Genomic DNA, 27,974 nt, shown 5'->3' with positions numbered 1-27,974 from the left:
GGCCACACGCGATCCGAGTGCCAGTGCGGGTTCGAATGCTCTGATTTATACTTCACTTAGTTTACTTCCTTCAATCGAGATGGGTCCAGTCTATGGAATGCTCTGACTTACACTTCATCTATCAACATCGAAACGGTGCTGACGATCCGAAACCGGATCCTAGGTGAGTGTGTGCCAGGCCCACCACCCCCATCCCAGCTCTCGGTTGCTGGCAGGAATCAAGCGAAGGCCGCCCACCGGACTGGAGGGGGAAAACTGTATACGAACTGCTGGGGCATCCTCCTAACCCACGGAGTCCAATGACCAGTTTCCCGTTGGTTCACAAGTCTCGAACCAGAGCCCACAGTCAATCTCATCTCGGTGTGAGTATCCCAAAAGACATTGTATCTCCCACGCACACACGCACACACTGTGAGGTAACATGGTCAATGATTTGGCTAAGACTATTTACAAGTGTGGTCACAGCAATACCTTCAGGACAGCATTCTTATCAACCTCTTGTGCTCAAAATAACTTTTAAGCGATTTCCTAAATTTTTGATTAAGTGATAAGTGATTATGAAGTATTGGAAAGAAATTTATTTTTAAATTTAACACAGTTAACCACTAAAAAAGAAATTGCGCTAGTTGACTTAGTTTGCCCGAATAATTAAATCTATATCAATTTGGACTCGACTACTATTGTCATAACAACTATTTGCTGGTTATCAGTGCTTTGCTGAATTCGTACTTGAGAATTTTAAGTGCACTTTTGAGAGAAAATGCCAAGATACTAAGATTTTATATCCGACGTATTGGGATATCTCTTCAATTAGAAGATTTGGTACATTAGTCTGAATAAGTTTATTTTTCTATCATCTTTGTATGATAAAACTGCAAATGTTCGCTCTAGTTGGGTGACATTCCGTGAGTTATTATTGCGACCACAGCTGTACCAACGCGGACCGACGACACGTCATGGCGTGGGAATAGAAATGAAATGCGCACGGAAAGCCGCTTAGCTGGGAGTCGCAAGATATGCGAATAAATTATGTTGGCCACCTAGCAAACACACATTCACATCTAAATCCGAATGGATATGAGATGCTATGTAATCCTCACATGTCTGGCGGGCATATTGCGTCTTTTGTTCGGAATGAAAGTGCTCTTGAAAAGAGCAGGCGCACGGGCAGCAGAATTAGCACAGTCTTCGCATGGCTACCAAAATGTTAAACTTAGCCGAGGACCGCAGACAAGAATAACAAACAAACCGCAAAATGCAATGCATTATTATCATCGGGCACAGCACGAAGGGGAGTGCAGACCCCAAACGAGTGTTTAATAATAAAATGGGGATTGATTCATTGCATACGTACATAGTGTATGTATTCTTAGGGGGTTCTATAATAAAAACAGAGATGTTCTTGCTGAATTATATATGCATAATTAAATAAGAAGAAACATTTTCTAATAATGTCCACTTGAAAAGGAAAGTGTTAGTTCTGGGTATGCTGATTTTCCTTAATTTTGACAGTTCAGTTTTTTCTCGGTGTAACTGAATGAGCTTACAACTTATCAGCAAAAGTATCCACTCAAACACTTGAGCTATTTATTCGAAATAGCTGAGCGATATGATAAAATTGCACAACATTTATAAATACGATTTGATGCTCTTGTTGAAAAAACGATTTCCATCTTGTGGTGGTGTGAAACACTTTTTTGAACTCATGTTTTCCATTCGAGGCAGTGCCAAAAAAAGAAAACAAAGACAAAATCTGTGGGCCCCAAAAAAAATTAAATTATGAACTGGGGGCGCAGAGGCACATCACAGAGAAATGCCGTCAGAGAGTACGGGAAAAAAGTGGGGACAGACAGACGGACAGACAGACAGGTGGCGATCCGGGGACTCTAGCGGTGGATTAGTCGAGCGCTGGGTGCCAAATTCGATTGCGATTCACGACGAATCGCAAAAAAATGGAATCCGAAATCTGTGCCAGCAGACGAATAACCGAACTTGGCGGGTTAAATATAAACATCTGAACGGGGAATTACTTAACATCCCCATTGTCGTGGTCGTTGTGTTTGATTTGCCAGACGATTTCACGGGGGAATGTTCCTTGAACTTGGGACCAAACCGAAAAATTGGATCGACATCGACCCGTCGGAAGACTAGCGATATGTATATTTATATACGTTAAGGTGGCGCAACGTAACAGCGCCATCGCAACGTAAACAAAGTTCCGTATGTTTCGTTAGCTTCCCTCATCTATTGCTATTCTCATTTATACACTGAGATAAATAAGAGGGTGGAAAGTGTTTCACAAAATAGGCAAAGTGTTCATCATTTTTTTAATTTTAAATATTACTTTCAAAAGTATTTACTTGTTTTTTTTTATCTTATTTTTTAATTATATAAAAAAAAACAATATAAACTAGTTTAATTTTTGTCTGTGTATTTCTATTGGCATTCCCGTTCCGTTTCCCACGTTCATGCTCTTTCATATTCGCTCAGTCGCAGTCCTTGGCGAAACGCGGCGCGTTCGATCGCCAGAGACGCTCGGTTGTTTTATTTTTTGTTAGTTCTAATTTTAAAATTTAGAAATATCCGTTAAGTTTGTCCTTCGGCCTTTGGGCCATTTCGTTAGCTACAAAAATCAGATCGCAGCAGCTCGAAAGGCTGATAAATGTAAGATAAATAGTGCGCTGCCCGGGGCGAAGCTTTTTAATTAATTTGGAATCTCTCTTAACCCGACGTGCAACAATTTTCCAATAATGGCCAAATGCAATTTACCGCTGGAAAGGGGACTGGAAAAGGGAAAATGGAAAACGGAAGGGCCGAGAGTCGGAGCAGCATATGGTCTCGGCTCCCAGGGGCGTCTGTTTGTCTCATCTTCACTCACTTTCTCCGCTCTCTTTCTACCCCTTTTTCTCTGACCCTCGCCGTTCCTCTCCCGCCATCTGGCCTTCCCGCTCAGCGTTTATCTTCTTCTTCTCTTGTTGTAATTGCTAAATTAATGCAAGCACTGATGATTATCTTAGCCCCTTCGCCATAACCGTGGGGCATATTGATTTATTGGATTTCGAAGCCTGAGCCAAAGTGTTGTGCCGGTGTGTGTTTGTGTGTGGTGATCCAAATGTGCATATTCGCGAAAAGTCAGCTATAAATATTCCATAAGTCTGAATGCACATGCATAAGTGTCGAGCAGCACAAAAGTTTAATTCAACGCGAATCTGTTGACGAAATGCTCCCAGTGACGCCTGTTCCCTCCATTCAACATAAAAGCTTTCCCTGGGACACTGAGGAAAATGCCAGAATTAATTATGCCCCTTAATATAAACAAGTCATAAGTGTAACACAAATAATTAACTATGGCTAGCCAAACACACACACAAAGGGACTAAATAAATATGGGATAATTAAGTGAAACACATTTATACAAGTTCCATAAGGGACACACAAACTAATTATGACTTTGTTCTGCACAGGAAATTATAATCCAAAAATCTGGTCAAGATTAACACTAAAGTTTGGTTTGATTCGATTTTTAACAGATTTTTTAGTTGGTACTGTGATTTGGTGCTAATATATTAATATTCTGTTATGGTTTCAATAGTGCTATTGAGTTTATACATCTAAAGCAAAATGATTATTAAATATTAAAATTTAAAATATATTTTGTACTGTCTCGATGAGATTCCTTATTTTTCCGCCTGCAGCTGCTGCTTATTTTGGAAAGTTATGAAAGCTGGGTCTTCCTCCGACCCCTTGGCAGCTGTCAACTGTTTTTATCTGTGCCATTTCCCCCCCTGGTTCCACGTTATCTGCATTTATCTTCGGTCCGTCTTGTCACTCACTTGTTGGCTTTTGTGTTGCTGCCACCCATCGTTTATGTTTTTGGCTGCACGAGTATTGGTAGTGCTATTGGTTCCGTGCTAGCTCCCGTTATTGACATTGCAGAATTATGTACATATATATATACATATGCCTGCATTCATGGGTATATATTATCGATTTCGGTCAAGCACCGTCCATTCCGCTGCAGTTTACAATTCAATTTGCAACAAACTTTCCGCTGCTGAATTCTATCTCGGTCTGCCTTTTCCTAGTTTTCCGTCAGCTCTGGCAAGTTTTATAGCTGCATTTTTGTTTATGTTTTATGCTGTCTATTTACGCATTTAATTTCGTTTTCGTGTAAATACACAAAACAGCTGAATGAGTGCCTGGCAAAGCTCAAAGAAAAACCACACACCCCACCGGCCCACACGCACACACACAGGGAAAGCATTCTTCCCTAAGTTAATTTGCAACATTTTTGTCGAAATATATTTCTTACTCTATATGAGAGCAGAGGAGGCTGGCTACATATTTGACTTTGCATTCAGCTAAAGAATTTTGCAAACTTTTCATAAACGAATATTAAGTTTTATTTTCATCAGACTCTGGGGGCTTCATTTAAATTAAATATAGGGAGCCTTTTGAATGTTCTGCTTTTATATAACTTGCAGGAATGGAATACATATCATTGCAAATTATAAATTAAATTTAAATAACGCAACTAAGCCGATGTGTAACCTGTTTTTAAAAGAATTTTTGCCTTCTGAATGAAAAATTTGTAAAACTTAGTTATAAATGTTATCTTTACGCATTCCAAAAAATATTGATTCATCTTTCGTTGGTTCAAAATATACTAGTATTTAAACAATTTCATAGACATTTTTAGCAAAACACAAGCTTGTAATTTTCGAGTACTTTAACTTAACTTTTCATGAATTAATATTTGTCTACCTCTTATTGAGCCTTAGATTATGGCTGATTATGTTGTAAATATCTATGGGATTTCTTCCTTTTCGCACCTAGCCCACTGTGCTGTGACATCAGCAACTTGGGTATCTGGGTGGGCTGCCGTAGCGACTATTTGCGGGCCTTTGCAACCTTCGCAGTGGCATTGCTTAGCGACACTCGTGATGCAATGAGCCCGAAATAGGCCGCCCAAGAATAACATTGCAATGAGTGCAAGCCAACTAACCAAGCGCTCCTCTTTTCTTCTTCTGTTCCGTTTCAGCTACAGCACAAAACCACAGCCAAATCGAACGCAACAAAGCTTCCAGAGTTAGGCCAACGAGGAGGAGGAGTGTCCAGTTTCTTCCAGGAGGAGCAGCAGATCCACACACATACCATAGTTACTAGTAGCCAGAACGCAGCCAGCCATGCAGTTGCTACTCAAGTCGATCTTCACCTGCGCACTTATTGTGATCTTCGTGTACGCCACCGCCCAGTCGCTGATCGAGCTCCACAGGAACGAGTCGCGGCAGGAGCTCTATGGCATCAGCAGAAATCTCAGCCAGGAAGGCCAGAGCTCCTTCCTCAGCCGAAGGCTGCGGCAGATTAGTCTAGGAGAGGATGCCGACGAGGGGATTGAGGACCCCGATGGGAGCCTTGCGAAAAAAGCAGAGAGCGACTTAAGTCCGGACAAGGAGGAGCTGCGCGAGTGCAAGCCGGGCCTCGTGCTGCCTCTGTGGCTGCCACAGCGCAACATCTCCGTTGGCGACCGCCTCCTCCGAGGCTTCGCCTACTTCCTGCTGCTCATCTATCTGTTTGTGGGTGTGTCCATAATCGCCGACCGGTTCATGGCCGCCATCGAGGCCATCACCTCCATCGAGCGAACGGTGACGGTGCGAGGGCCCCACAACGAGAAGCAGGTGATGCATGTGCGCATCTGGAACGAGACGGTGGCCAATCTCACGCTGATGGCCCTCGGCTCCAGCGCCCCCGAGATCCTGCTGTCCGTGATCGAGATTTACGCCAAGGACTTTGAGAGCGGCGACCTTGGACCCGGAACAATCGTGGGCTCGGCCGCTTACAACCTATTCATGATCATCGCCGTGTGCATGATCTGGATACCAGCTGGTGAGGTGCGCCGCATCCGGCACCTGCGCGTCTTCTTCGTGACCGCCGCGTTCTCTATCTTCGCCTACGTCTGGCTGTGGCTCATCCTGTCCGTGTTCACGCCCGGCATCATCTTAGTGTGGGAGGCGATCGTGACGCTGCTGTTCTTCCCACTGACCGTTCTTTGGGCCTACATCGCCGAGCGTCGCCTGCTGGTGTATAAGTACATGGACAAGAACTACCGGGTCAACAAGCGCGGCACTGTGGTCGCCGGCGAGCACGACCAGGTGGAAATGGGTGCGGAGAAGGGCACCAAGCAATCGTTGGCCATTACTCAGCGCGACAACGATGCCGAGGCCTTCGACGAGGCCCGTAAAGAGTACATCAGCCTGCTGTCTGAGCTTCGTCAGAAGTATCCTGAGGCCGATCTTGAGCAGCTGGAGATGATGGCCCAGGAGCAGGTGCTGGCGCGGAGCAACAAGTCGCGCGCCTTCTACCGCATCCAGGCCACCCGGAAAATGGTCGGCAGCGGCAACCTGATGCGCAAGATCCAGGAGCGGGCCCACAGCGACCTCACCGAGGTGAAGGCCCAGCTCCACCCAGCCGACGACGACGATAGCGATGATCCCACCCGCATTTACTTCGAGCCGGGTCACTATACGGTCATGGAAAACTGCGGAGAGTTCGAGGTGCGTGTGGTGCGGCGCGGCGACCTCTCAACGTACGCGACCGTTGAATATGAGACCCAGGACGGCACCGCCTCCGCCGGCAACGACTTTGTCGGCAAGAAGGGCAGCCTCAGCTTTCCGCCGGGCGTGGACGAGCAGCGCTTCCGCATCGAGGTGATCGACGACGACGTTTTCGAGGAGGACGAGTGCTTCTACATCAGGCTGTTTAACCCCTCCGAAAACGTCAAGCTCTCTGTGCCGATGATGGCCACCGTCATGATCCTGGACGACGACCATGCCGGCATCTTCGCCTTCACTGACTCGGCCTTCGAGGTCTCGGAGTCCGTCGGTCGCTACGAACTGAAGGTAATGCGCTACTCCGGTGCCCGGGGCACCGTCGTCGTGCCCTACTGGACAGAGGGGGACACCGCCATCGAGGGTAAGGACTTTGAGGAGATACATGGTGAACTGGTCTTCGAGAACAATGAGTCAGAGTGAGTACCGTTTTTTACCTATTATGTATGATGTAGCTCGAATAGTCGTCTTCGTAGTTTAAACTTGAAAAAATGTATACAAAGACTTAATATAAACACCTTAAACGAGAGGCTTATTCTATTTAGGTTCTTATGGAATCTATAATATATTATAAGAACTCTCTTCGCTTGTACTCCTATTCTGTATTCTAAGAGTTAGCCTTTATGTTTCGCAAGAGAACCCGTTTTAACTTTCAGGCTACACCTTAGCCTACATGTGTCAAAAGTATTGATGGGAAGCATTTTTCCGGGTCTATATAGCGGAAAAGTGGGTTAAGCTGTGCCCACACACATGCAGTCCTGGACAATTTCTTTGCCCCCCGATTCCACATGCCCGATGTCACGCAATGCGAACTCCCGGAGGAGTCTTTCGGCGAACTCGCAATTTCCGCTCTGGGAATAGACAGGCTGGATGTGCGTGAGGGAGTGCGCCGCGAATCGATTAAAGTCGGAATAATTGGGGCTTTTAATTGCCACACCAGCTGCCAGTTGGCAATGGCGATGGCACTGGCAGTGGCCGGGAGCGGAGTTTATTCGGGCCTTTTGCAAAATGGCAAACACTGTGCGTAGTCCTCCTGCACTGCAGCACCTGCTCCGGCTCCAGCTTTTGCTGTCTGCTCTCTTATTCGCCTATTGCGGGTCCCATATCCCGCTGTGCGACCATGGCCCAATTGTCCTGGCTGCGTGCTGGGTGACAACGCCAAAGGCAGGCCAGACGTCCCTGTTCCTGTCCCACCCAGCCATTAACACCCAGGGAACACAGCCCGCTCTGCCGGGGCTGTAATTAATTTTGCAAAATTTATTCATTTTGACAAACATTTGGCAGACGACAGCCGCACTCAGTTAACTGCGTTTGCATATGTTTTTGCGGCTTTCATGGCCATGTCCCAACTGTCGGGCAACACGCAACATGGCCACATATAAGTCAGGCGTGGTTGGTTGGTCTGGTTAGGTGCTGGCGGGCGCTCTAAGATGATTTATGGCCCGGACGGATGGCCAGCATATGTCGGGAATTAGGCTGCCCGAAAATCTGAGAACTGCCTTCAATTTGATGGGAACTAATAATGATTAACTTACTGACTTAATTAGAGCGCAGACAGGACCTTTTACACTGAGAAAAGGCGTTATTCAAAGAGGAATACTGATGGACGATAACACCGTTTAGCTCATTTTTTCTTAGGACAATTTTTGGTATTTATGCTTAAAATTAATTAATGATTTAATGGTTTTTATTTCTGATGAATTTCTAAGTTCATAAAAGGGCTTTGAATATATTTATAGACAAGGCCAAGAACAAATTTCCTTTCACTGCCTCTCGGGTTCATTATGTGCAGCAGTTCCTCCGGGACATTTGTCCTTTCTTAGTTATCCCTTAGACACCATCGCACAAAGCCTCATTTACGGCAGCCCCGCCCCAGTTTCTCACTTCCCGCTCGGGGCTCTTTTGCGCAAAATTGTTTGAAACACGTCGCCACAGACATAACATGAATTTTTGAGGTTTTTGCATTATTAAGTTATAACGAAAGCGGAGCGGGCAATTAGAGGAGGGCACGCTCTCGTACGAAAGTCCTCGCCGGGCATCCTGGCGGCGTGTGAACGTCAACGGGGGAAAACTTACACGAATTAAGTGTCAACGATGCCGTGCGGCATTCGCACGCTCAAGTTTTGTGTTGTGTGGAGATGGTGATGGCGATGAAGATGGCGATGTCGTGCCATGTGTCCGGGTGAAACGCTCCCTAAGCGGTCGTTTGGCTGGTCCGGACTCCGGAGTGGAGAGTCAGTGTAACCGTTTTCCCATTTGCAATGACAGTTGGAATACTTTTTAATGTCTGTGTTCCGAGTGGATGGATGCAATTGCTGTAGCAATTATTTTCCAACTTTTAAAGCTCTTCATTGTCGCCGCTGCCCGAACCGGATTCCCCCTTCTCCTGCGAGTAAGTGCACGTCCTGGTGCTCCTTGCCCATCCTGCGCTCCTTGCGGGCCTTTTGTAGCGTTTACAGCCACTCAAGTTGAATGCCTTGCGGTGCCGTTGGTAATAATGTTTGTTTTAACGTTGCCAGTTTCGCCGCCGCCGCCCATCCTCGCTGGCAAAGTGCCAAGAAAGCCGAGAGAACCGAACGAACTCGCGGACCAGCTCCCACACATCGATGACGGTCTCGGGGGCATCGCTGCCTTTGGAAGCGCGCTCCTGAGAGAAACTTGCCGTAAACTAGCTCCCACAATTAAATGCCGCATTTTGATGTATTCTTAAAAGAGCTCCGTAAAGCCGACCGACCCGAGATAAAAATTAAACTGTTGGCGAAGCTACTTTGAAGTCGATGCGTGCGTCTGCGGCTGCAATAAATCTCCTTATTTCGCCAGTAGGCCTCAGCGCTTCTCGCTGCTCTTTAATGAAAATCGGAGCCCGTCTCTCAACGGATATAGGTGTAGATATACAGCCATGACCAGACGTGGGCCAGCTTTCGGGCGGCGGAAATGCGCAGCAACAGCAACCATGTAGTCGGGCTTCATAAAAAACAGAACCAGCAGCAGGAGGAGTAGTAGAGCTGCCATAAAAATCCCCAACGGAACTGGGAAAGCGAAAAAGGGAGGCTACAAAGTGCCAGGACTGTTGCATAAATTTGTATAATCCGCGGGGGGTGGGAGTGGGGACGCTTAGATTGAGTTATGGGACCTTAAATAACCAACACACTTGCAGCGCTGTGAAAACTCGGGCTAGGTCGAAATCCATTGCCTACTTTTCCGCGCCGCGCTTAAGATAAGCTACCCGGGTGTAAAGGCAACACTTCCATTAGTTAAACCCGATAGGTTTTTCAGACAACCTCACTGTGCGTGGCATTTGTTAATTAGCCACCATTTAGGCGGCTTGCCACATGGCCTAAATGCTGCTCCTCCGAGAGACAGCAAATTAAAGATTCCCTTTGCGGTCCTGGGCGGCTTCAAGGCTCCTCTTTAGCGACTAGTCGCTAACGTTTTTTGTAGACAACACCGAGTGAGCACCGCAAATAGGATGCTGCGAGGAGAGCACATAAAAGTCAAACATAAAATGTGTACAAAGAACCGCAGAACAGAAGCAAAGATAAGAGCAAATATTTTATTAAGCACACATAATCTAAAATTGAAATTTATGCCATATCCATCGGGCAAATCGGGGCGGGGCACTCGGAAACCCAACCAACTTACAAGTTATCATCGTCGTGGGCGGCTTTGGCTTTCACTGCTCGTGTAGCATTTCCTGTGGCCGGCGGGCGAATTTCCAGAATGGCCCAGCTGCTTAACTGACTGACAAGTAAGCGAAGTCTGCATCCAAGTGCTTGTCCTCGTCCTTGTCCCAGTCTCCGTCTCCGTCTCTGTTACCGTCTCCGTCCGCCTCCGTTTTGTGGCAAGCTGCCTAACTGCCAGCCGTTTCCCATTCATGTGAGCGTGAAGAGGAGCAAACAACCGCAGTGCCCTCTCGCCTAAGCCCATTTGGAGGCACTCAGGCACTCCCTGAATCCCGGCTCGGTTGTCAGGACTCAGGAGTCTGCCAACCTGAGAGTTCGCCGCGCAAGTAGCTGATTACTTGTGGGAATATTACCGAACAGTGTTGGGAGGGCAGGGGCTAATAGCTAAGTGATTCTATGTAGTACTAAGAATCTAAGGGAAATATTAAAAATCTAAAAAACAACTCTGACAAACAATAATTTGTGCATATTAAAAAAAATTCTTTGATTAGACTTTAAATAATCAGCGTATTCCAAGATATTTATTGAGATAAAAATCAAACTATGCAAAAATATATTACAACATTTTCTATTATAACTTGTGACATATGAAAAATGTCTATAAAATAGCTGAGCTTGGCAGCTTCGGTTGCCATAGAAAAGCAACAGACTGCATCTCATGTGTGTGCCATTAAAGCAACCAACAAGACACAATGCACTGTGGGGTTTTTGACCAGTTTTTGTGGCATTAATTAATAACTCGGTCAGTTTTCGAGATATCGGTATGAAACTTTACATATCGTCATTTTTTGTCCCTAGGCACATATAGTAAGAAAATCGTTCGGATCAGGAAACTATATCCTATAGCTCCCATAGAAACGATCAGGTAAAACTTAAGATAAATTAATGAAATTTAAGGAGCTGAAATTTGTTGCTCTTTTAATACTATATACCAATTTTGAACAAAATCGGACAACGCTTTCTCTAGGAACAAAAATAACCAAAAGACCGGAATTCAGTGTTTTCCCATACAAACAGCTACCAAACTGGCGTTGAAAACAGTGAGGTTATCTAAGAAAAATTCAAATTGCACCAAAAGTGCGGAAAAGTGCACAATAAGACTAATTGATTTTTGCTCAGAATTGACAACGCTACAACATACACTTGGACGCATTAAAAACTAATGCGAACTTCTATTTCAAAACTCTTCCCAAAGTTGAAATTTGTTTCTAAAAATTCAGCTTAAGGTGCATTTATAAAATGACAAAATGACAGTATAAACACGCCCAATTTAAACAATTAATACATTTAACATATAGTTAAAACCTGTGAAATCAGTGTCCATTAGTTTTTTCTTTTGCAAATTGTGTCTTTCACGAATAGTTTAATTTCAAAGATCACTTCGTTAAAATGGCAAACTTTGCAGACGCGCTTTCGGATGCAACAGCTGACTTTACAGCTCTGTTGCTAACATATGCTGTTAAGTATTAACATTTTGAGTATGAGGCATAACAGTTCGATGTTTTGTTAATGCAATCCCACTATTTTTTTTTAAATTTAAGAACTTTTAAAAAATGATTAAATGCCACAAAAAGTGGTCAAAAACCCCATAGTGCAATGTTATTTACGAGTAGCTTCGGACTCCTGTGTATATACACAAAGGGGTATCTGCCAGTCGATCGGCCATGCCAGTCGGTAGGCCAGCGTTTCTTATTTGCGATTCAATTTGCTTTGGGGCTCGTCTCCTCCGCTCTCCGCTGGCTCGCTCGGCATATAAATTGCCGACGGACGGCAACAGGCAGCAAATTGTCTGTCCGTGAGTCCTAGCCAATGTCAAATGGTTGTTTTGGCTGATTCTTGGGCTTGGGTTTCCCATGTTTATCTGGATGTCGTTAGCATGAACTGTTCCTTATGGGGTCAGATACCCCAGATACACAGATGCCCCGGTTCCCGAGGCCCCTTTATTTTGGTTACTTCTGTTTTTATTTGCTTTGGCCTCCTCCTTGGTTTGTTGTTTTTGTTGTTGTTATTATTATTATTATGACATCTACAGTAACAACAAGGACGGCCGAACGTAATCATCACCGTGGGTTCCCGGGCATGGGCATCGAGATGAACATCATTCGGGGGCATCTGTTGCTCAAAAGGGGTTTTGGTTTAGATTTCGGTTTAGGGTTACCCCAACGGAGCTGGCATCCCACCCCAACACCGCCGTTCACCTTGGCAACGGATTCGAGTTCGATTTAAGGCTCTTTAAAACTTGTTGAACTGCCAAGTAAAAGTAATAAAATTGCGATTTGCCCGGTAATTGCAAGACAAATTAAATGAGACCACCTCGCACTCGCGCTCGCACCTCTCGGGAAAGTTTTCTAATAAGAGGAGCAAGTACCGCCGAGGCAGCAGTAAATTTGGAAAGCAATTTCGCCGGCTTAAGGACTTTCGGCAACGTCAATTATAAAATGTTTATTTTAGCAAAACGCCAGGCCAGCCAGAGGTTAAGCGAATTTATTTTCGAGCCCGCAATTAGCAGTGGATATTTTGGGAATTTCGATTAGCGATTCTGTCTGTCTGCCGCTTTACATTTGCCAATGTCAACTGGAACAGGTGCATGGTGCTCCTGACACATCTCCTGCTTCTGCTCCTGCTCCTCTGTGTTCTGTGGCATCTCAGTCTCTGTGTGATTTATGGTTGCCGGCTCACAACTCAATAAGGCAGCTGAAAGTGACACACAGCAGCCACGACAAATGATGAAAAGCGCACAAAGCACAGCACAGCCAATGTCAAAGGTCACCGCAGCGCAGGCAAACACCCCTCCGCAGATATACACACATGTCAGGACCGATTGTGAGTTGTGTTAGCAGCGCTTTGATCTCGTTCTCGTTTGCTTCTTCATTAAAACGTCACCTAAATGTGACTGCGAAATTTGTTGAAACTCTTTAAGAGAAAGGTAAGGCGGTCTTTAAGCTAATTATGAGACTCAGTAACTGTATGATTAAATATTACCCATCGGCTTCACAAGACGTATTCCTTTTAACCAAAGCAAATCAAAAGATTAATGGGAAAAGTATACACAAAAGTTCAGGTAGGTTTCAAGTTCTTGGGAATTTATAGGGAATTAATTCTCCACTCACTGCGTGAGTTTAATTGGAAAATATGCCAGTGCCTACGCCATCGAGTAGCCCACTGCAATTGGGATTTTCAAATTTGATTGAGGGATTTGTAGGCTATTTGTAGACTCTGCAGGGCGCTTTGGCTTCCACTCGATTTGCATTGAATGCGATGGGCTCGCTCGCCATCCAACAAAAGAAACCGCACGGACTCGTTATCAGGAATTTGCTAGCTTCTTTTTAATTAATTTGTTCCCCGACCGGGCGGGCGTCTTTGTTTTGCCAGAGGAGAACTTTGCCAAGTCCCCGGGCACACAAAGTGAGGAAGCTAATGAATGCCGCTCCATTGGGCTTGCGGAAAGTGAGGTCTTGAGGCCGGCAAATGCTCAGTCCGGCTGAGCAATTACTTCAACTTTTGCAATTACAACTCAATAAGCAGGTAATTACGGCGGCCAGTTCGCAAAGACTTAGTTCGCTTCATATTTCCGCCGAATATATTTTCACCCAATGCCGGCAGTGTGTGTTTATGGCCATTTAATGAATGAATTATTACTCATACGACATGGCAGCCCCTTGGCTTTTTGCGCACAGAGCCAACGGAAAAACAGAATTGTCTAAACAAAAACATCAAAAAATAAATACGAGATGCGAGTTTGCTCAGAGGGTTTACGACCAGGTCCGGGCCACCACACGTGCCTGCTACGGGGGATGAACTTGTGTGGCCGGAGCCAATTAAACGGTGATTTAGAATTCCAGAAAAACATCTCACGTTTATTTACTGTGGCAACTTGGCTCACGGTCAGCCGCATTTCGTCAGATCCTTGGAAACAAGCGAAGGTGGCGAGGCAGCGACGACAGACGCAGATTCAATTTGCGATTCTATTTGGAAACATTTTTCAGATTTGATTTCATTATCTTGTGAAAACAGTCGAAAAGTCAAAAGGTCTTAGCGCTGATATAAGTAGAGGTAGAGCATCCTAAAATTACTGATTTGATTAACTCTTCTCTGTAAACTGAACCAGAAAATCGGATAATATACTCGGATTGATATTTATTGTAATAAAGGGGAAAGTAAAGGAGTTTCTTTTATCATTTGAACTTTGATAAATTATTTAACTAAATATTTGTAGATACATTGAACTGAAGATAAGAAAATAGGTAATTGATTGAATATCGATTTTAGGCGAGTTAAGATCTCGGAAAATAAGATAAAATTAAACATAAATAAAACTTTTAAAGATCTTAGCTAGTTTTATTTATTATCAACTGTCCTATAATTTATTTATTTTTGTATATCACGAATAATTGTTTTGTTTAAGTTGAGAACACTGAGGACCTATTATTTTGCTATCCAACACGACACCGAGGAACACACCACATAACTTGGTCCCCCCGGGGGTAGCCTCAACATTCAATTCTGCCCTAGAGTCCACCTCCTACTCCCCTCCTGCCGCCACACCTGCATGTGACATGGCCCGCATTTAGCTGGTGGGTTATTATTTACTCTATCCGACTCCGATTGTGGCCATTGTCGGCCAGAGATAGTGCCGGTTGTTGTTAATTTCGCGCCTCAACAAGTATAATTTGTTGTCTTTGCGCCGACACCCGCTCAAAGGAAGGGGTAACGCTTTGTTTTGCACTCCGGTCACGCTCATTTGCCCGAACATGCATTCAATTTGTCGCTATCGGAATGTTCAAATCGCTGCTTTTACATTTCACCTACAAGCCCCCGATAAGCATGGCTGGAGCAGGGTAAATGGGGTCTTAAGGTATGGATAAGGAGAGAGAGTAAGTAAAATATATTTATTTCTAGTCACAGATAAAATTATTTTAAAAACTGCTTGAAATACCGGACAACCTACTAGCCTCTTCTGGCCTTGCTAGCTCTTAAAATTTCTTAAATAATACTTCTTACATGCCACTTTAAACTTAAGGCATATCCATTTAACCTGCCGCGTGTCTTGGAGCCTCAACTTCTGATTGCTTCTCGATGAAATGTTTGCACAATTCGGGGGGGAAAAAAAACTTGACATTTTGATAGACCGGCCAAATTAGGGCTCAATTTAACTGCCAGTATAAAGTCCATACCACTCATTACGGAGCCCCCACTGAGCAGCTCGCTCTGAAATTTTCGATAAATTTTAAATGAATTTCGCGTTTACTTCGTCAATATTTGACAGCCTGATAGAGCCATGTAACAACAGCTGGGACTGTGACCTATCCGTCGACGATGATGATGGACCTTCGGAAAATAAACACAATTTCGATTTCAATTTATTAAATTAACGCTCTTGACCTTTGCCCCTTGGAAAACGCACGTGCAATGTCTAGGCACTAGCAGGGCACATGGCGCATTCGGGATGCAGGACTTTTAAATATGTATATTCATGATTTCGAGTCCAAAAAATATGACAAAACTTCACTAAAGTGTACTAGTTAAGTCGCTACACTTTCATTGAAAAGATATTTGTAATCCCCTGTTCGTTCATTCATCCAGCAAAGAGGCTTAAAATGTGTATTGAAAATCGCTTGAAATCTCAATTGATTCGGAATTTCAATTAAAATCTGACCAAAATCAAATGGTTTATTTAATTCCTTCAGCGCCACCTGTTGCGAGTTAAACTACTGGTGTTTCAAGCTGAACTTCAAGTTACTTACCGTTAATTGCCACGTGCGAACTGTCACGTCATTTAATTGAAATACAACACCCTTTAATTTCGATCAGGCGACAACTCAGGGCCGAACGGTCAGTGGCGTTTAATCGAATTCCCCGAAGTTCCAATCAATCTGACGCTGAAAATTCTTGTTAAATTTCCGCCCGCACATCCTGCAGTTTTTCCTGGAAATTCCATTAAAACGACGCCTGGTAAACACATTAATAATTATCGAGAGCGAGCAGCCGGCCCTTGGGCTGCATATTGCAATCAACGCAACGGAACAGACTTGGCCGGATGGCAGCTTGGATTTTCCGCTCGGCCACCTTACCACCTAACACAAAACCCTCTCTCGCTCGCCGTGCTCATATTTCGCCTTGTTTGGCCATTTTGCGCAGGGTGGTCCGTACCCAGGTGACTTGGACTTTTGCCTTGAATTTGAATTTGAAATTCAAAACCTCAAAAGCCACGCTGCGTCCCAATAATATGATATGCAGCCGCAACGTCATTCGGAAAACTCCGAACCGAAAGCGAGGTTTCACCGCAGGTCTCTGGGTGGCTCAGCTGGGATTTCCAAGTGGGCAGATAGGATAGGAAACTACACGGCAGCCCAACAAAAGGTAAAAGTTGGCCAGAGAGTTGGCAATTGGGGCTTAATGGTTAGTCCCGCCCAAAAGGCACTCCGGCCCCGCGCCCACCCTGCCAGGGACCTGTGCACTGCTCATTGCTATGCAAATTGCTGTATTTTTCTTTAATTTTATTTTCAAGCACAAGTTTGCACACCCCCCCAGACCCGCCTGCCATTCCATACCTTTCCCGGTTCACCGAGGGTGGCCTCGCCCTTGCGTTGACTAAGTAATGCTATTATGTGTGCTTGACCATACGGGTATTCAGGGGTCTGCTTTGCATGCGGAACTGGGCACTGGAAGCAGGGATGGGAATGGGTATTTGGGACTGGGGAATGGGAGCCACAAGCAAAGCCCGAGCAGGTAATTGAGGCGCTTAGCAGCAGCCGTGAAATCAGACTGGCACAGGACCTCTTGGGCGGATTATTAGCCAGAGCTGTGGCATCAATCAGCTGGGACGACGACGGGTGTGAGGGAGCTCCGGAATGCGGCAGTGTGGACTGTAATCGTGGGCTTACAAGCTCATCCAACCAAATTGTCAGATTTTGAGCTTGCCCACATTCCAATGTAAGTTTTCACCTATTGTTTAGTTTACCAAAGGGGATTCATTGCCTGCCCTATGTTCCTAATCTTTTCCAGATCAGAATGTAGTTTAAGACTATTATTAGAGAATTTAATTTATCATTTTTATAAACCAATGCAGTTAGTGGTTTCCTTATTATTGTTGATTTTATTCTTATTTTTAGAGCTCTATTCCGAGAAAATCAAAATAATCCGATAACTACTCTGATTATTTGAGAGCCTTAAATTAATTAAACCCTTCTATCTTGGCCATAAATCATAAAAACCATAAATGGGAACTGATCTGATAGCACCTCGCATTGGAAGAGCACTTGTTGGACAAGTGTTGGCACAGCAACAAATATAGCCAGGCTGACCACACTCAGCCCAAGTTTGCCCTTCCGGCTGGGCCCACGCCCAGATGGCTTTGACCATGGCACGTCTGGTGGCCACAGCGTTGGCCGAGTTGTCTGCCGACCAGACTGGGTCTCCTCCGCCGCCGCTCACTTGATAGTTTTGCAAAATCAATAGCCCCTTCGCGGGGATTAGGCCTGTCGGTTAACAATGAGCAGCGGCGACGTGGTCGTTGCCATTGAAATCAAACGGCGGAAGTGGTTCAGGCATCGGCAATACAACGAAATTAGCATTGAATGCCAGGGCAACCGAGCCGGCGAAGAGGCGGGGAAGGGACCAAGTTCTGAGCTCGGCGGTTTAATAGCTGTCATATGGGGGAAATGAGGTCTTGGCGCACACGCACACCCACGGCACAGCTGTGCCATTTGCCATTCCTGTGTGTGTGGCGGATATAATTTAGCGTTCAATCGAATCGGAAATGGAGGTGGAAGCGCGTACACACACACACAAAGTATCTCGGAATCCTTTTTCGGTGGCAATTTGCGGGCAATTTTTCAAATTAGTCAGCCCAGCGATGACGCATGTCTTTTAATGATTTTAATTACTATTTGATGGGTGCACGGAAAATTGGTATTGCAAATATGCAATTACAGTACAGGCACATAGTCCATAGTACAGTTACACCACAGAGGAGGAGTCTGCGCCCAATCTCTCTAATGGCTCCACCGCACGACCCAAAACGTGGCAATTTGCACATTTCTACTCCCAGCTCCAAGGACTCCAAACTTTTGGCGTGCGCACGCAACAGAGCAAGCCGTCAAGAAGTCGGACGAGCTACCCGGTGGAGCCACTCCCGCCGCATCAGAGCCCTGATGAGTTTCAAACTGCGAGTTACGAGGGCGATGATGGGAGCCCGCCACACGTAACCCAGTTAAGAATTTCCCCGGCAAAGTCGCCTTAATTCAATTTGCAGTTTGCGTTCGCATAATAAACTCGAGTGCAGGCGAATGCAAATGCCGCTTGCTGGCTGGATTTAATGAGCTTCAAACTTAATTGTTATTGCCAGGCGGCATGGCATCCCCCCATCCTTCGATCCTACTTGCTGCACATGGTGTGCCCCTCGCCCAAGCAGGACGCGTAGGCCATCAGGTGGGGAATGGTGCTCTGCTCGTAGACCCCGGTGAAGAGGTGCGACCAGGGACCCAAAGCGTAAACAGGCACATCGTCGCCGCCATGGGAGTCCATGTGGATAGGCACTCCCGAGGGGAACTCGTCGTCGTGGGCTCCGGTTATCACCGTTGTGGGATCCTTGCGCTCCTTGGTCTCCGTGTTGTAGAAGTTCTCGTAGCTGGGCCCGTTAGCGTAGCTCAGGACCATGTAGGGCTGGCCATCCAGCCCCGTTACTGGAGCCTTGCCAAAGACATCCTCGCCACGGTACTAAGAGATTGCAAATAGAAACATTCAACAATTAAAACTCGAAAGTCAAACATATTTAGGCTAGACATATCTTAAATGGAAAATCAAGAGGCAAAGGACATACCGCATATCCTGCATAGGTGAACACGTGCGAGTGATCGGCGGTGACCACCAGTAGGGTGTCGTCCTCGCTGGTCAGCTCCTGGGCGGCGGCAATGGCCTTGGAGAACTCGACAGTCTCGTTGAGCGCCATGCGCGCCTGGTTGATGTGGTGGGCCTGGTCGATGCGGCCGCCCTCGATGAAGAGGAAGTAACCCTGCTCGCTCTGTTGCATATACTCGATGGCCTTGCGGGTCATCTGCTCCAGAGTGGGCTGGCTGCTCTCCGGCGTGGTCTCCATCATATACTGCAGGTGGTCGTCGTTGAAGAGACCCATCAGGCGATCGGTCGTTGTCACATCCACGGCCTCCAGCTCAGCGGCGGTGGTCACGTAGACGTTTTTGTCGCTGGCCGCCTTGAACTCGTCGATAAGGTTCAGACCGTCGGTCCGCTTGCCCCAGGACTCCAAGCTGGAGTCAACGAAATGCTTGCGTCCGCCGCCCATGATCACGCGCAGTTTGCTGCCCACCTCGCCACGGGATAGCTGATAGGCGATATCCTTAATCCCGGAGTCAGCTCCGCAGTCAGTTGTCACCTCTGCATCATTCTCCCAGTCGCGCTCCGCAATGTGGGCGTAGACGCCGGAGGGAGAAGCGTGGGTCACGCGGGTGGTGGTCACCAGACCCGCCCACTTGCCCGCTTCCATGGCCCACTTGGCAATGGAATCCACGTGGGTGGTCTCGTCCAGCATGACCTTGCAGTCGGTGCGGGGCACCTGCCCATTCACACCGATGGTGCCCTCCTGGCCCTTCACGCCGCACAAGTAAGCCGTGGCCGTGCAGGCCGAGTCCGGAACGATCTTATCCACGGAGTAGGTCTTCGAGAGGCCTGTGTAGGGGAAATTTTCGAAAGAGAGCGCCTTTTCCTCGCCACCCAGAAGATTGCGGGCCGAAGCAGTGGTGGTCACGCCCATGCCGTCGCCCAAGAAGAGGATCACGTTCTTGGCCTGGCGCTGGTTCAACTCGGCTGCCAATTTCTGCTGGACGAACTGCACGCCCTTTTCGCGCCAATAGGCGGTGGTGTCCTCGCCCTCGACGGCCCTCATCTTCCTCACTTCCGGCTGCGGTTCCGGCAGATCCGGATGCATTGCCTGCTCCCGACACTGCTCCGGGTTGCGGCCGCACTCCGGGGCCGACCAGATGGGCAGGGCCAGCAGGGCGATGGCGATCAAAATTGCGTTCAGCCAGCGGGACATCTTGCTGAAGACTGACCCTGGTCGACGGCTACTCCGACTTTGGCCTATCGGAGATTCGATTCCGGCCGATTGCGATAAGGGGCGATAAGGCTGAGACGTGTAGATCCCATAAACGGCAAATCGCATCAAATCTAATGCGCCACCTAATTCCCTTAGTCCGGGGCGTGCTTTTATTTACGATGGCCAGCGACAAGTTTTATAGATTTATTGTGCGGGCCTGGTCGGTGGGAGGGCACGTGAGTGGTGGTGGAACTTGTTGCCGAGCTTGTTGGTCATCTCCGATGCGGGCCCAAGGAAAGCCCCGACCATTGGCCATCACGTAATCAGGCTGGAAAATCTGGCGGAGGCACGTGAATGATTTGATGGGCAGTATAACCAGTTACGGGGAGTGTAAGCCATCACATTTTCCCCTTTCGCATTTATTTGGGGCCATAAAAGCCGGGTCATAAACAGGTGACTGTTTTCGCCGAGCGCCTTTGCCTTTTTAATATCAAGCTGAGAAATGCAAAGGCATTGGAGTGGAAGAAAAGCAGCTGCCAACCGCCGGAAAGGTTAAAGTTGAGCTGGCCGTCCGAGGGGCGGGAGTGCCGACCTTGGTTTGCACTTGGCAAACAGAAAATTAGCCAAAGCAAGGGCCAATGAATGAGAATTGCAACTGTCGAGTAGGAAAATCTTTGGGTTTACGCCTTGTTTGCCCACTTGAACTTATCGCTATCGCCCGAATGTTTGGCCATTTCGGATCGAAGGCAAACAAAGTGTCGACTTTATGGCTAAAAATAATAAATTCCTTGAAGCGATTATAATTTGACTCACTCACCGCGCATGAGTGATGCGAATATTTGTGTTTAGGCACACACGGCCCACAGGGCGCATACGTAATATATGTATTTGAGGCAGGGTGGCAATGTCGCAGCCAAAAGCTGCGCACTTAATGCTGCCTAATAAATTCGGAGCTCCGTTTCGAGTGTCAAGATTGCGGCCATTATAGCCGTGGCAAGAGCATTAATCAAACGGCCCAAGGCTCCTGGTTTATGTGCACTCGATTACCCACTTCACACCTCCTTCTCACACTAAGTCTCTGTGCTCTTGATATCTTTGTAGGCAAGTCATCGAACTCTTCATTCTGGAGGAGAGCAGCTACGAGAAGGATGTCAGCTTCAAGGTCTTCATCGGAACACCCGAGTTGGCGCCAGGTGAGTCTTAGAACTAGAGAGAGTTAACAGAACCAAAACCAGAATCAGAACCCCAAACCCAAACCAAGAACCAGAACCCCAAACCCAAACCAGAATCCCTCCAAAAAGTCCCAAGTCCCTGTAACCAGCCCAAACCCACTGACAATGCTAACCAAATTGAGCGAAGCAGCCCAGAGAAAAAGCCCAGCTAGCTGGGCACCGAAGACGGCACGAGTTTTTATCTGTCCTGGTCAGGACTTGAGCCTGCGACACCCGGGACACACCGACCCAGCACTCTCTTTTCCACACCCTCGACCCTTTTTCCCCCACCCACCCTTGATCCCAAGCAACCCTTTTCGAGTCTTTTTCCCGCTTTGACCCCCAAAATATTACAAACAGGTGGAAGAGCCCGGCTCGGCCGAACAGAAAAAAGAGCAAAAACCGAAAACATGAAAACTTTGTAAATTGGAAATTCCAATTTGAAATAAAAAAAAATATTGTTAATTTGGCTTCGTATGTCTTTTCGCATCCCTTCGACTCATGGGTTCTTTTTATACTTTTTGGTCTTTTAATTTGTGTTCTTTATGCTTCTAGATTCCACTCACTACCGTAAGCCTTGAATTGTGCATTAATTAATTTTATTTTAATTGAACACGAAAGCGTAGAACGTGAAACGCGAAACGTTACGTTACGTGAAACGGAAAATGGGAAAAGTAAAATTCCAATGGCGATTGGCCAACACTTTCGGGTTTCGGTTTCCCGAGTTGAAATGGTTGCCAAGTGCAACTTTCAGCTCCTTTTCTTCTTTCCTTCACCGAGTGCGGAAATTGCGGGCAAAAAAGTGCAAATTCATTTTATTCTTTCCTCTTAAAGCCATTCCACGAAGTACAAACAGTAGCGTATTTTGTTTTGGTGTTGTGTACGTTCCCTAGACACCCCGTCCTTTTTATGTTTCTAGTTTAATTTCCGTTTCCTCCTCCCTATCAGTTATTTATCCAGTGGCGATGGGCAAAGAGTCCTTCTTTATGTTCTGTATCAATCGAAGTTAGCCTCTAGTACTCCTCACTCGCATCTTTCTGCCCCATCTAGAGTTCCCGATATCAGTCCCCTCCCAGCACCGGCACCACCACCACATCCCATAGCACCCCAGTAATGTAACCATCTGCCTGTAACCTAAACTTAACCGAGTATTCCATTGTTCACACTTGTCTCTCTAACCCAATCGAACCAATCGCCTCCGTAACTGCCACCAAATGTCACACGATCAATCCAGATGACACTAACAAGGAATCATTTTTCAATCGATTTTTTGGTACGTAAAACAGTTTTTTTTTGTTTGCCATATCTCTCTGCGTATGCGGATCGATCGATCATTTCAAGTGTTCAGTTAATAGTGAATATGCAACAACGACAACAAATAGTGAGGCAGAAAAGTGATGAAGAGAGTATTTGGTCGCCATTTCCATGTTCATAGCTCTTTTTGTTTTGTTAGTTTGATTGGTCATTAACCCACACGTCGTATACATAATCTCCGTTGTATGTGCGTCTTAGTGTCGTATCTGTGTGTTTATGTGTAGGCGTTGCATCTGCATTTATCCCGAAACAATTGCGCTTTTTTCGAAGCAGCAGCCACGCACTTGACAAATGCAAGCTTCTGGCTTTGTGTAAAGTAATCAATCAAGCAAAAAGCAAAAAGCAAACGCAAACCCCAGAGCACGCGGGCAAAATCGGGCCTCGTTCGTCTTCAATTGAAATAAAGTTAGACCAGGGACACAGTTTTTGGTAATGTTTTGGTTATCTCTATGCTCGGCGGACATTTGTAATACGCGCTTGTGCCCGATCCGATCCTCTCACATGTTGTGTGCCTGATTGCCCCGATTGCTGCTCGATTTTGATCTCGATATCGATACCGCACCGATTGCTATCGGTGTCACACTCCAATCAAACATGCCTCTGCATCGCCAAATCGATTTGTAAGTAATACACGTAATCGCTGATTTGTTGTGATCAGAAACCCGATATCCGGCTTTTGTTCTACGTAATTTGTGTTCCTCCATTTTGGCTGTTTCTGTTGAACGTGTATTGTCTGTGTGTTTTAGACTTAAGGCAACATTGTAAGCACTTAAATAAGTATACCCATCGATCGTGACCGGCTACTGATTAAGCCCAATGCCTGCGTCTGTATTGTGCGTTACCTAACCGCCGGCTTTTGTGGCTGTTTAGTAGCGATTAACGATTAAGAACGACCAATTACCCCGACTACAGTAGCAAGACATGTCACCACATCGCATATCCGTTAACTGAATATTTAGAAAGTGATTGTTGAAGCCATTTCCAACATGTTTGAGACCATTTAACAACTATTCTCTGAACTCTACCCCCAAAATCACTCCCCAACGTACTTGTCATGTCGATGTCTATAGAAAAACACGAACACTCTGGAGATCCCACTCGTGAGTCATCAATATCTGGGGCCCTAATGTTAAAACCGTGACCTTTATGCATGTCTTTCGTCCTTTGCCTTAGCCTCTGTCGCTGTCTCTATCCCAGTCTGCTTAATATGCAGTTTATCAATTTCCATTTTCCACTCAATTGCATCCTGATGTCAACTTAGCATAAGCACTTTGCAAGCTCATTGAAGTCGCTGGCCCGAGACCCGAAAATGATTTAAACAGAAGCACCCACGGAATAAATATCAACAAAATCTGGCTTTAACGTGGGCGCTTCAATGAGCTTCGATTTATCTTCCCACACCCTTCCCTCTTCTGTTGGCCTTCCCTTTTCAATTGAAGCCCGCATCCTATTACAAGCATATGCTTTTAATTAGTTTTCCAGCTAATTGCGGGCGTGTATTTGCCTTAGTTCCAGTCCAAGTATTTATTTTACCGAGAAACTCCCCGCTTTCATCTCTGTCCCTGCGGAATACCTCATATACTTTACTACCTTACTATATCTATATCTATATCTAAATCTAAATCTATGACTTTATCTGTGTCTATGTCCTATCACCAATTCGTTTGTATGCCAACACACACTAAGTCTGTCTAGCTACTCTCGTACCACATAGTCTTAAGATAATCTGTTGGGGGTGTGGCTGCATGCAACACAGTCTTGCTCAGTCGAATCGAATGACTAATATTCTCGATTCTCACCTGTCCAGACGACGACATGGCAGCCCAAATCAGGGCGGTGGAAAAGAAGAATGCAAACGAGCTGACCGAACTGGATCGCATCCTGTTGCTGAGCAAGCCAAGGACCGGGGAGCTGTCCACCGCAACCATACGCATCCGAGAAAGCCAGGAATTTAAGGTAAGTCAGACAGGCACTGTGTCCCTTTGACACTGATACATTGCCCCGAAACGGCTCCACAATGCAAATGAAAAGCAATCCAATTCACTTGTCGGCCAACTGACGACTATGACAACAGCAGTCCCGAACCCAATCCCAAACCCAATCCCTGCGCCCATTTACATGCAGACACGGATAAGTGAGTGCGTGCGCCGGACTGGCACGCCCGTAAGCGTAATGAATCCCCCGAGTGGCGGGCGGAGCAGTCCAGTCGCCAGATCGAGTTACCGTTAACCGCTCAGGTGCAGGGCAAATAAGCACCTAATTGTGTGCAAATCTCTAAATGACACGTTGAGTGTCCTGTTTGCTTTGTGTCTGTGTGTGTTTAATGGGCTTGTGTTCATTGTTGCTCGGTGGCGTATACTTAATGCGAGCACATAAAAAGTTGTCCATCAATCTGGGGACTTTGTCTCCCCTTCTGAGGTCTGTCCATTGCGAGTTTTTACAAACAGCTCCACGAAAAACTTCTGTTGGTAAACTTGAGTTTTATTTACTCTGTTACTGATACTCTACTAATTTTCTTGATTGACTTACTGATTGATAATCTTGTCCCTGTAAAAAATCCATTATTTAATATTAACACACATTATTAGGCGCTTAAAATAAATAAAACTGCTTTGAATCCATAAAATTGTAAGCTTCAAGTAATAAAACTCTCTCTACACAGGCTACAGTCGACAAACTGGTGGCCAAAGCGAACGTCTCCGCTGTCCTCGGCACATCCTCCTGGAAGGAGCAGTTCAAAGATGCCCTCACCGTCATTCCAGGTAGACCAGACTCGATTTTCCACACTCAAAGCATTGCTTTTCATGCAAACAAACCCTTGTAGCCGACGAAAGTGAGTTCGACCGCGACGACGACACCTTGGAGGAGGTGCCCAGCTGCTTCAACTACATTAGCCACTTCTTCTGCCTCTTTTGGAAGGTAATATTTGCATTTGTGCCGCCCACAGGTAAGCATTCCTCCTCGCCTTCTCAGGTGACAAAGCCCCTGTTACTAACCACTGGCTCACCCACAGACATTTGCGGCGGCTATGTGACCTTTGTGGTGTCCATAGTCGTTATTGGCGTCATCACCGCCATCATTGGGGACGCCGCCTCATACTTCGGCTGCACTCTCAATATCAAGGACTCGGTTACCGCCATCCTGTTCGTCGCCCTGGGCACCAGCATACCAGGTAGGTGATCCGGAATCCGGCCTCCGGTTTCAGCACTCTCACCTGACACCCAATTCCCTCTCGACTTGCAGACACATTTGCCAGCATGATAGCGGCCAAGCACGACGAGGGAGCAGATAACTGCATCGGAAACGTCACGGGCAGCAATGCGGTTAACGTATTCCTGGGCATCGGCTTGGCCTGGACCATCGCAGCCGTATACCACAGCTCGCATGGCATGACGTTCAACGTTGAGCCTGGAACGTAAGTAATCCCTAGCCAATTATGGAAGATAGTCCTTGTCAAACTAGGAACCAATGAATAAGAAATGATCCTTCTATACTCCAGAGACATTTTTAATCTTGTTCCTTTGTTGATAATTTGTTCTAAAATATAAGTGGAAAATATTGAAAATTGAAATTGATACGAATTCAAACCATTTTCCTTACAGAATCGGCTTTGCTGTGGCGCTATTCTGCGGCGAGGCCCTGATTGCCGTTCTCCTCATCATGGTTCGGCGCTGTCACAAAGGCATCGGCGCGGAGCTGGGCGGCCCAAAGGTCTCAAAGTACATCAGCGCAGCGATCCTCGTATTCCTCTGGGTCTTCTACGTGGTCATCTGCATATTGGAGGCCTACGACATCATCCGCGTCTAAGGAGCCCATTGCTCTGGCCGCATTTGGAGCGGGCTCTGTTCGCATTGTTCGCATTGGCGTTGGAAAGAGTTTGAGAATAAATTTATATGTATCTTATGTAAAATTTATGTTAATACTAAAAGTAAAATTGTATTGTTAAATAGGTTTAAGTCAGGCTTACATACATAAAACAACAAATTTTTACGATTACTCACTCTATTGATATATGAATTGTAAATACAGAAATGCTGCCACGGCTCAGCAATCTTGTAATTGTAACGAGATCATTTACTGTTATGCCACATATACTTAATTTACTATTAAATTACGGTTATCTTTATTGTATCATTCTGTGTACAACTTAAGTCATTGTTGTTGTTTGTTAAAGCTGTACTCAATCCACTTAATCGAAACCCAACCCAAGCAAGGGGCCGGAAGCCCGGGCTCCGGGACCCCACAGTCCCGACTAGATATTATCTCTCCATCTGCCGAAAACCATTGTTAATTTAATACATGTGTAAGTTTTAAAGAAATCCAAGGGTATAAGCCCAGTCCCCCTTAGCCATCTAACACACTTACTACAAATACTGCAACTACTACTACTACTACTACTACTACCAAATAGGAGCCTCGTCAACAACTAGTTCTAGTCACTTCACACTATCGACACGAGTCCAACTAGCTGCGACATTTTCATAAACTCTGACCAAGGCAAATGGCGGCACTACTTACTTACTAGTACTAGCGATTAGCGAGAAAGACCATCAGTGTTTCCACTCTGCACTACCAGAACGGGAACGAGAACCGGAACAAGAACAAGAACAAGAGCACTAATCAATTTACTTAAAAAAAAGACTTTCAATTTGCTTATGTCGCTGGCAGTGATCAAACGTAATCGAACGAAATGTAGAGAAACAGAAACTGGATATTAAGGCAAACACCAAACAAAAACAAAACCGAAATAACTAGAGTTGATCGTAATCAAAATGTAACGGGCAGGTGGTACATATTTTTTGTATAATGTTGTACTATTTTTCATATAGCAAAATTCTAGCGAATGAGAATGGAGGAGGATTAGGTAACCTAATGATATTTATAGCCACATGCATAAATTTGTATTATATATTTGGGGTCACACAACTGTACGGGGACTTAATGAAGAAACTGCGCCAAATTTAGTCGTAATTGATAATTAATTACCGCATACATATACGATCTATGAAACAATTTAATAAATATACAAACAAGAATGAACAATGTATTAAATTATGCCATCAATGTTTACCGCTAGACAATGTAATTAAATTTCTTTTTAAATTTA

General features: G+C 45.7%; 2 protein-coding genes across 5 annotated transcripts; one reads left to right on the top strand and one right to left on the bottom strand.

The window, feature by feature from the left end:
* Positions 1–69: 69 nt before the first annotated feature.
* Calx (sodium/calcium exchanger 3) lies at positions 70–27,974 on the top strand. Of its 4 annotated transcripts, XM_017181226.3 has the most exons (10): positions 74–362; positions 5,042–7,027; positions 21,444–21,535; positions 22,109–22,123; positions 24,690–24,823; positions 25,530–25,629; positions 25,692–25,814; positions 25,881–26,039; positions 26,111–26,282; positions 26,470–27,974. In XM_017181226.3, the coding sequence occupies exons 2-10, from the start codon at positions 5,187–5,189 to the stop codon at positions 26,672–26,674; spliced, it is 2,841 nt and encodes a 946-aa protein (XP_017036715.1). In that variant the 5' UTR covers positions 74–362; positions 5,042–5,186; the 3' UTR covers positions 26,675–27,974. The 4 variants fall into 4 exon arrangements, with proteins under 4 accessions (XP_070143585.1, XP_017036715.1, XP_017036714.1 ...); XM_017181225.3 differs by lacking the exon at positions 22,109–22,123 and having other exon boundaries at positions 75–362; positions 24,675–24,823; XM_070287483.1 differs by lacking the exons at positions 74–362; positions 22,109–22,123 and adding an exon at positions 2,525–2,664 and having other exon boundaries at positions 24,675–24,823.
* Alp5 (Alkaline phosphatase 5) lies at positions 18,534–20,364 on the bottom strand. Its single transcript, XM_017181227.3, has 2 exons — positions 19,113–20,364; positions 18,534–19,009 (listed from the first exon to the last, which is right to left on the bottom strand). Exons 1-2 carry the CDS (start codon positions 20,340–20,342, stop codon positions 18,668–18,670), a joined length of 1,572 nt encoding a protein of 523 aa, XP_017036716.1. The 5' UTR covers positions 20,343–20,364; the 3' UTR covers positions 18,534–18,667.

Source organism: Drosophila kikkawai, chromosome 3R, assembly GCF_030179895.1.
Source record: "Drosophila kikkawai strain 14028-0561.14 chromosome 3R, DkikHiC1v2, whole genome shotgun sequence".
Taxonomy (NCBI): domain Eukaryota; kingdom Metazoa; phylum Arthropoda; class Insecta; order Diptera; family Drosophilidae; genus Drosophila; species Drosophila kikkawai.
The sequence above is the reverse complement of the archived record's forward strand: the minus strand, read 5'-3'. Positions and strand labels throughout refer to the sequence as shown.

Coding starts and splice junctions, on each gene's coding strand:
- Alp5 (XM_017181227.3), bottom strand. CDS start 20,342: ATGTCCCGCTGGCTGAACGCAATTTTGATCGCCATCGCCCTGCTGGCC. Junction 19,010..19,112: donor TCACCTATGCAGGATATGCG/GTATGTCCTTTG, acceptor GCAATCTCTTAG/TACCGTGGCGAGGATGTCTT.
- Calx (XM_017181226.3), top strand. CDS start 5,187: ATGCAGTTGCTACTCAAGTCGATCTTCACCTGCGCACTTATTGTGATC. Junction 24,824..25,529: donor GAGAAAGCCAGGAATTTAAG/GTAAGTCAGACA, acceptor CTCTCTACACAG/GCTACAGTCGACAAACTGGT. Junction 25,815..25,880: donor TGCATTTGTGCCGCCCACAG/GTAAGCATTCCT, acceptor GCTCACCCACAG/ACATTTGCGGCGGCTATGTG.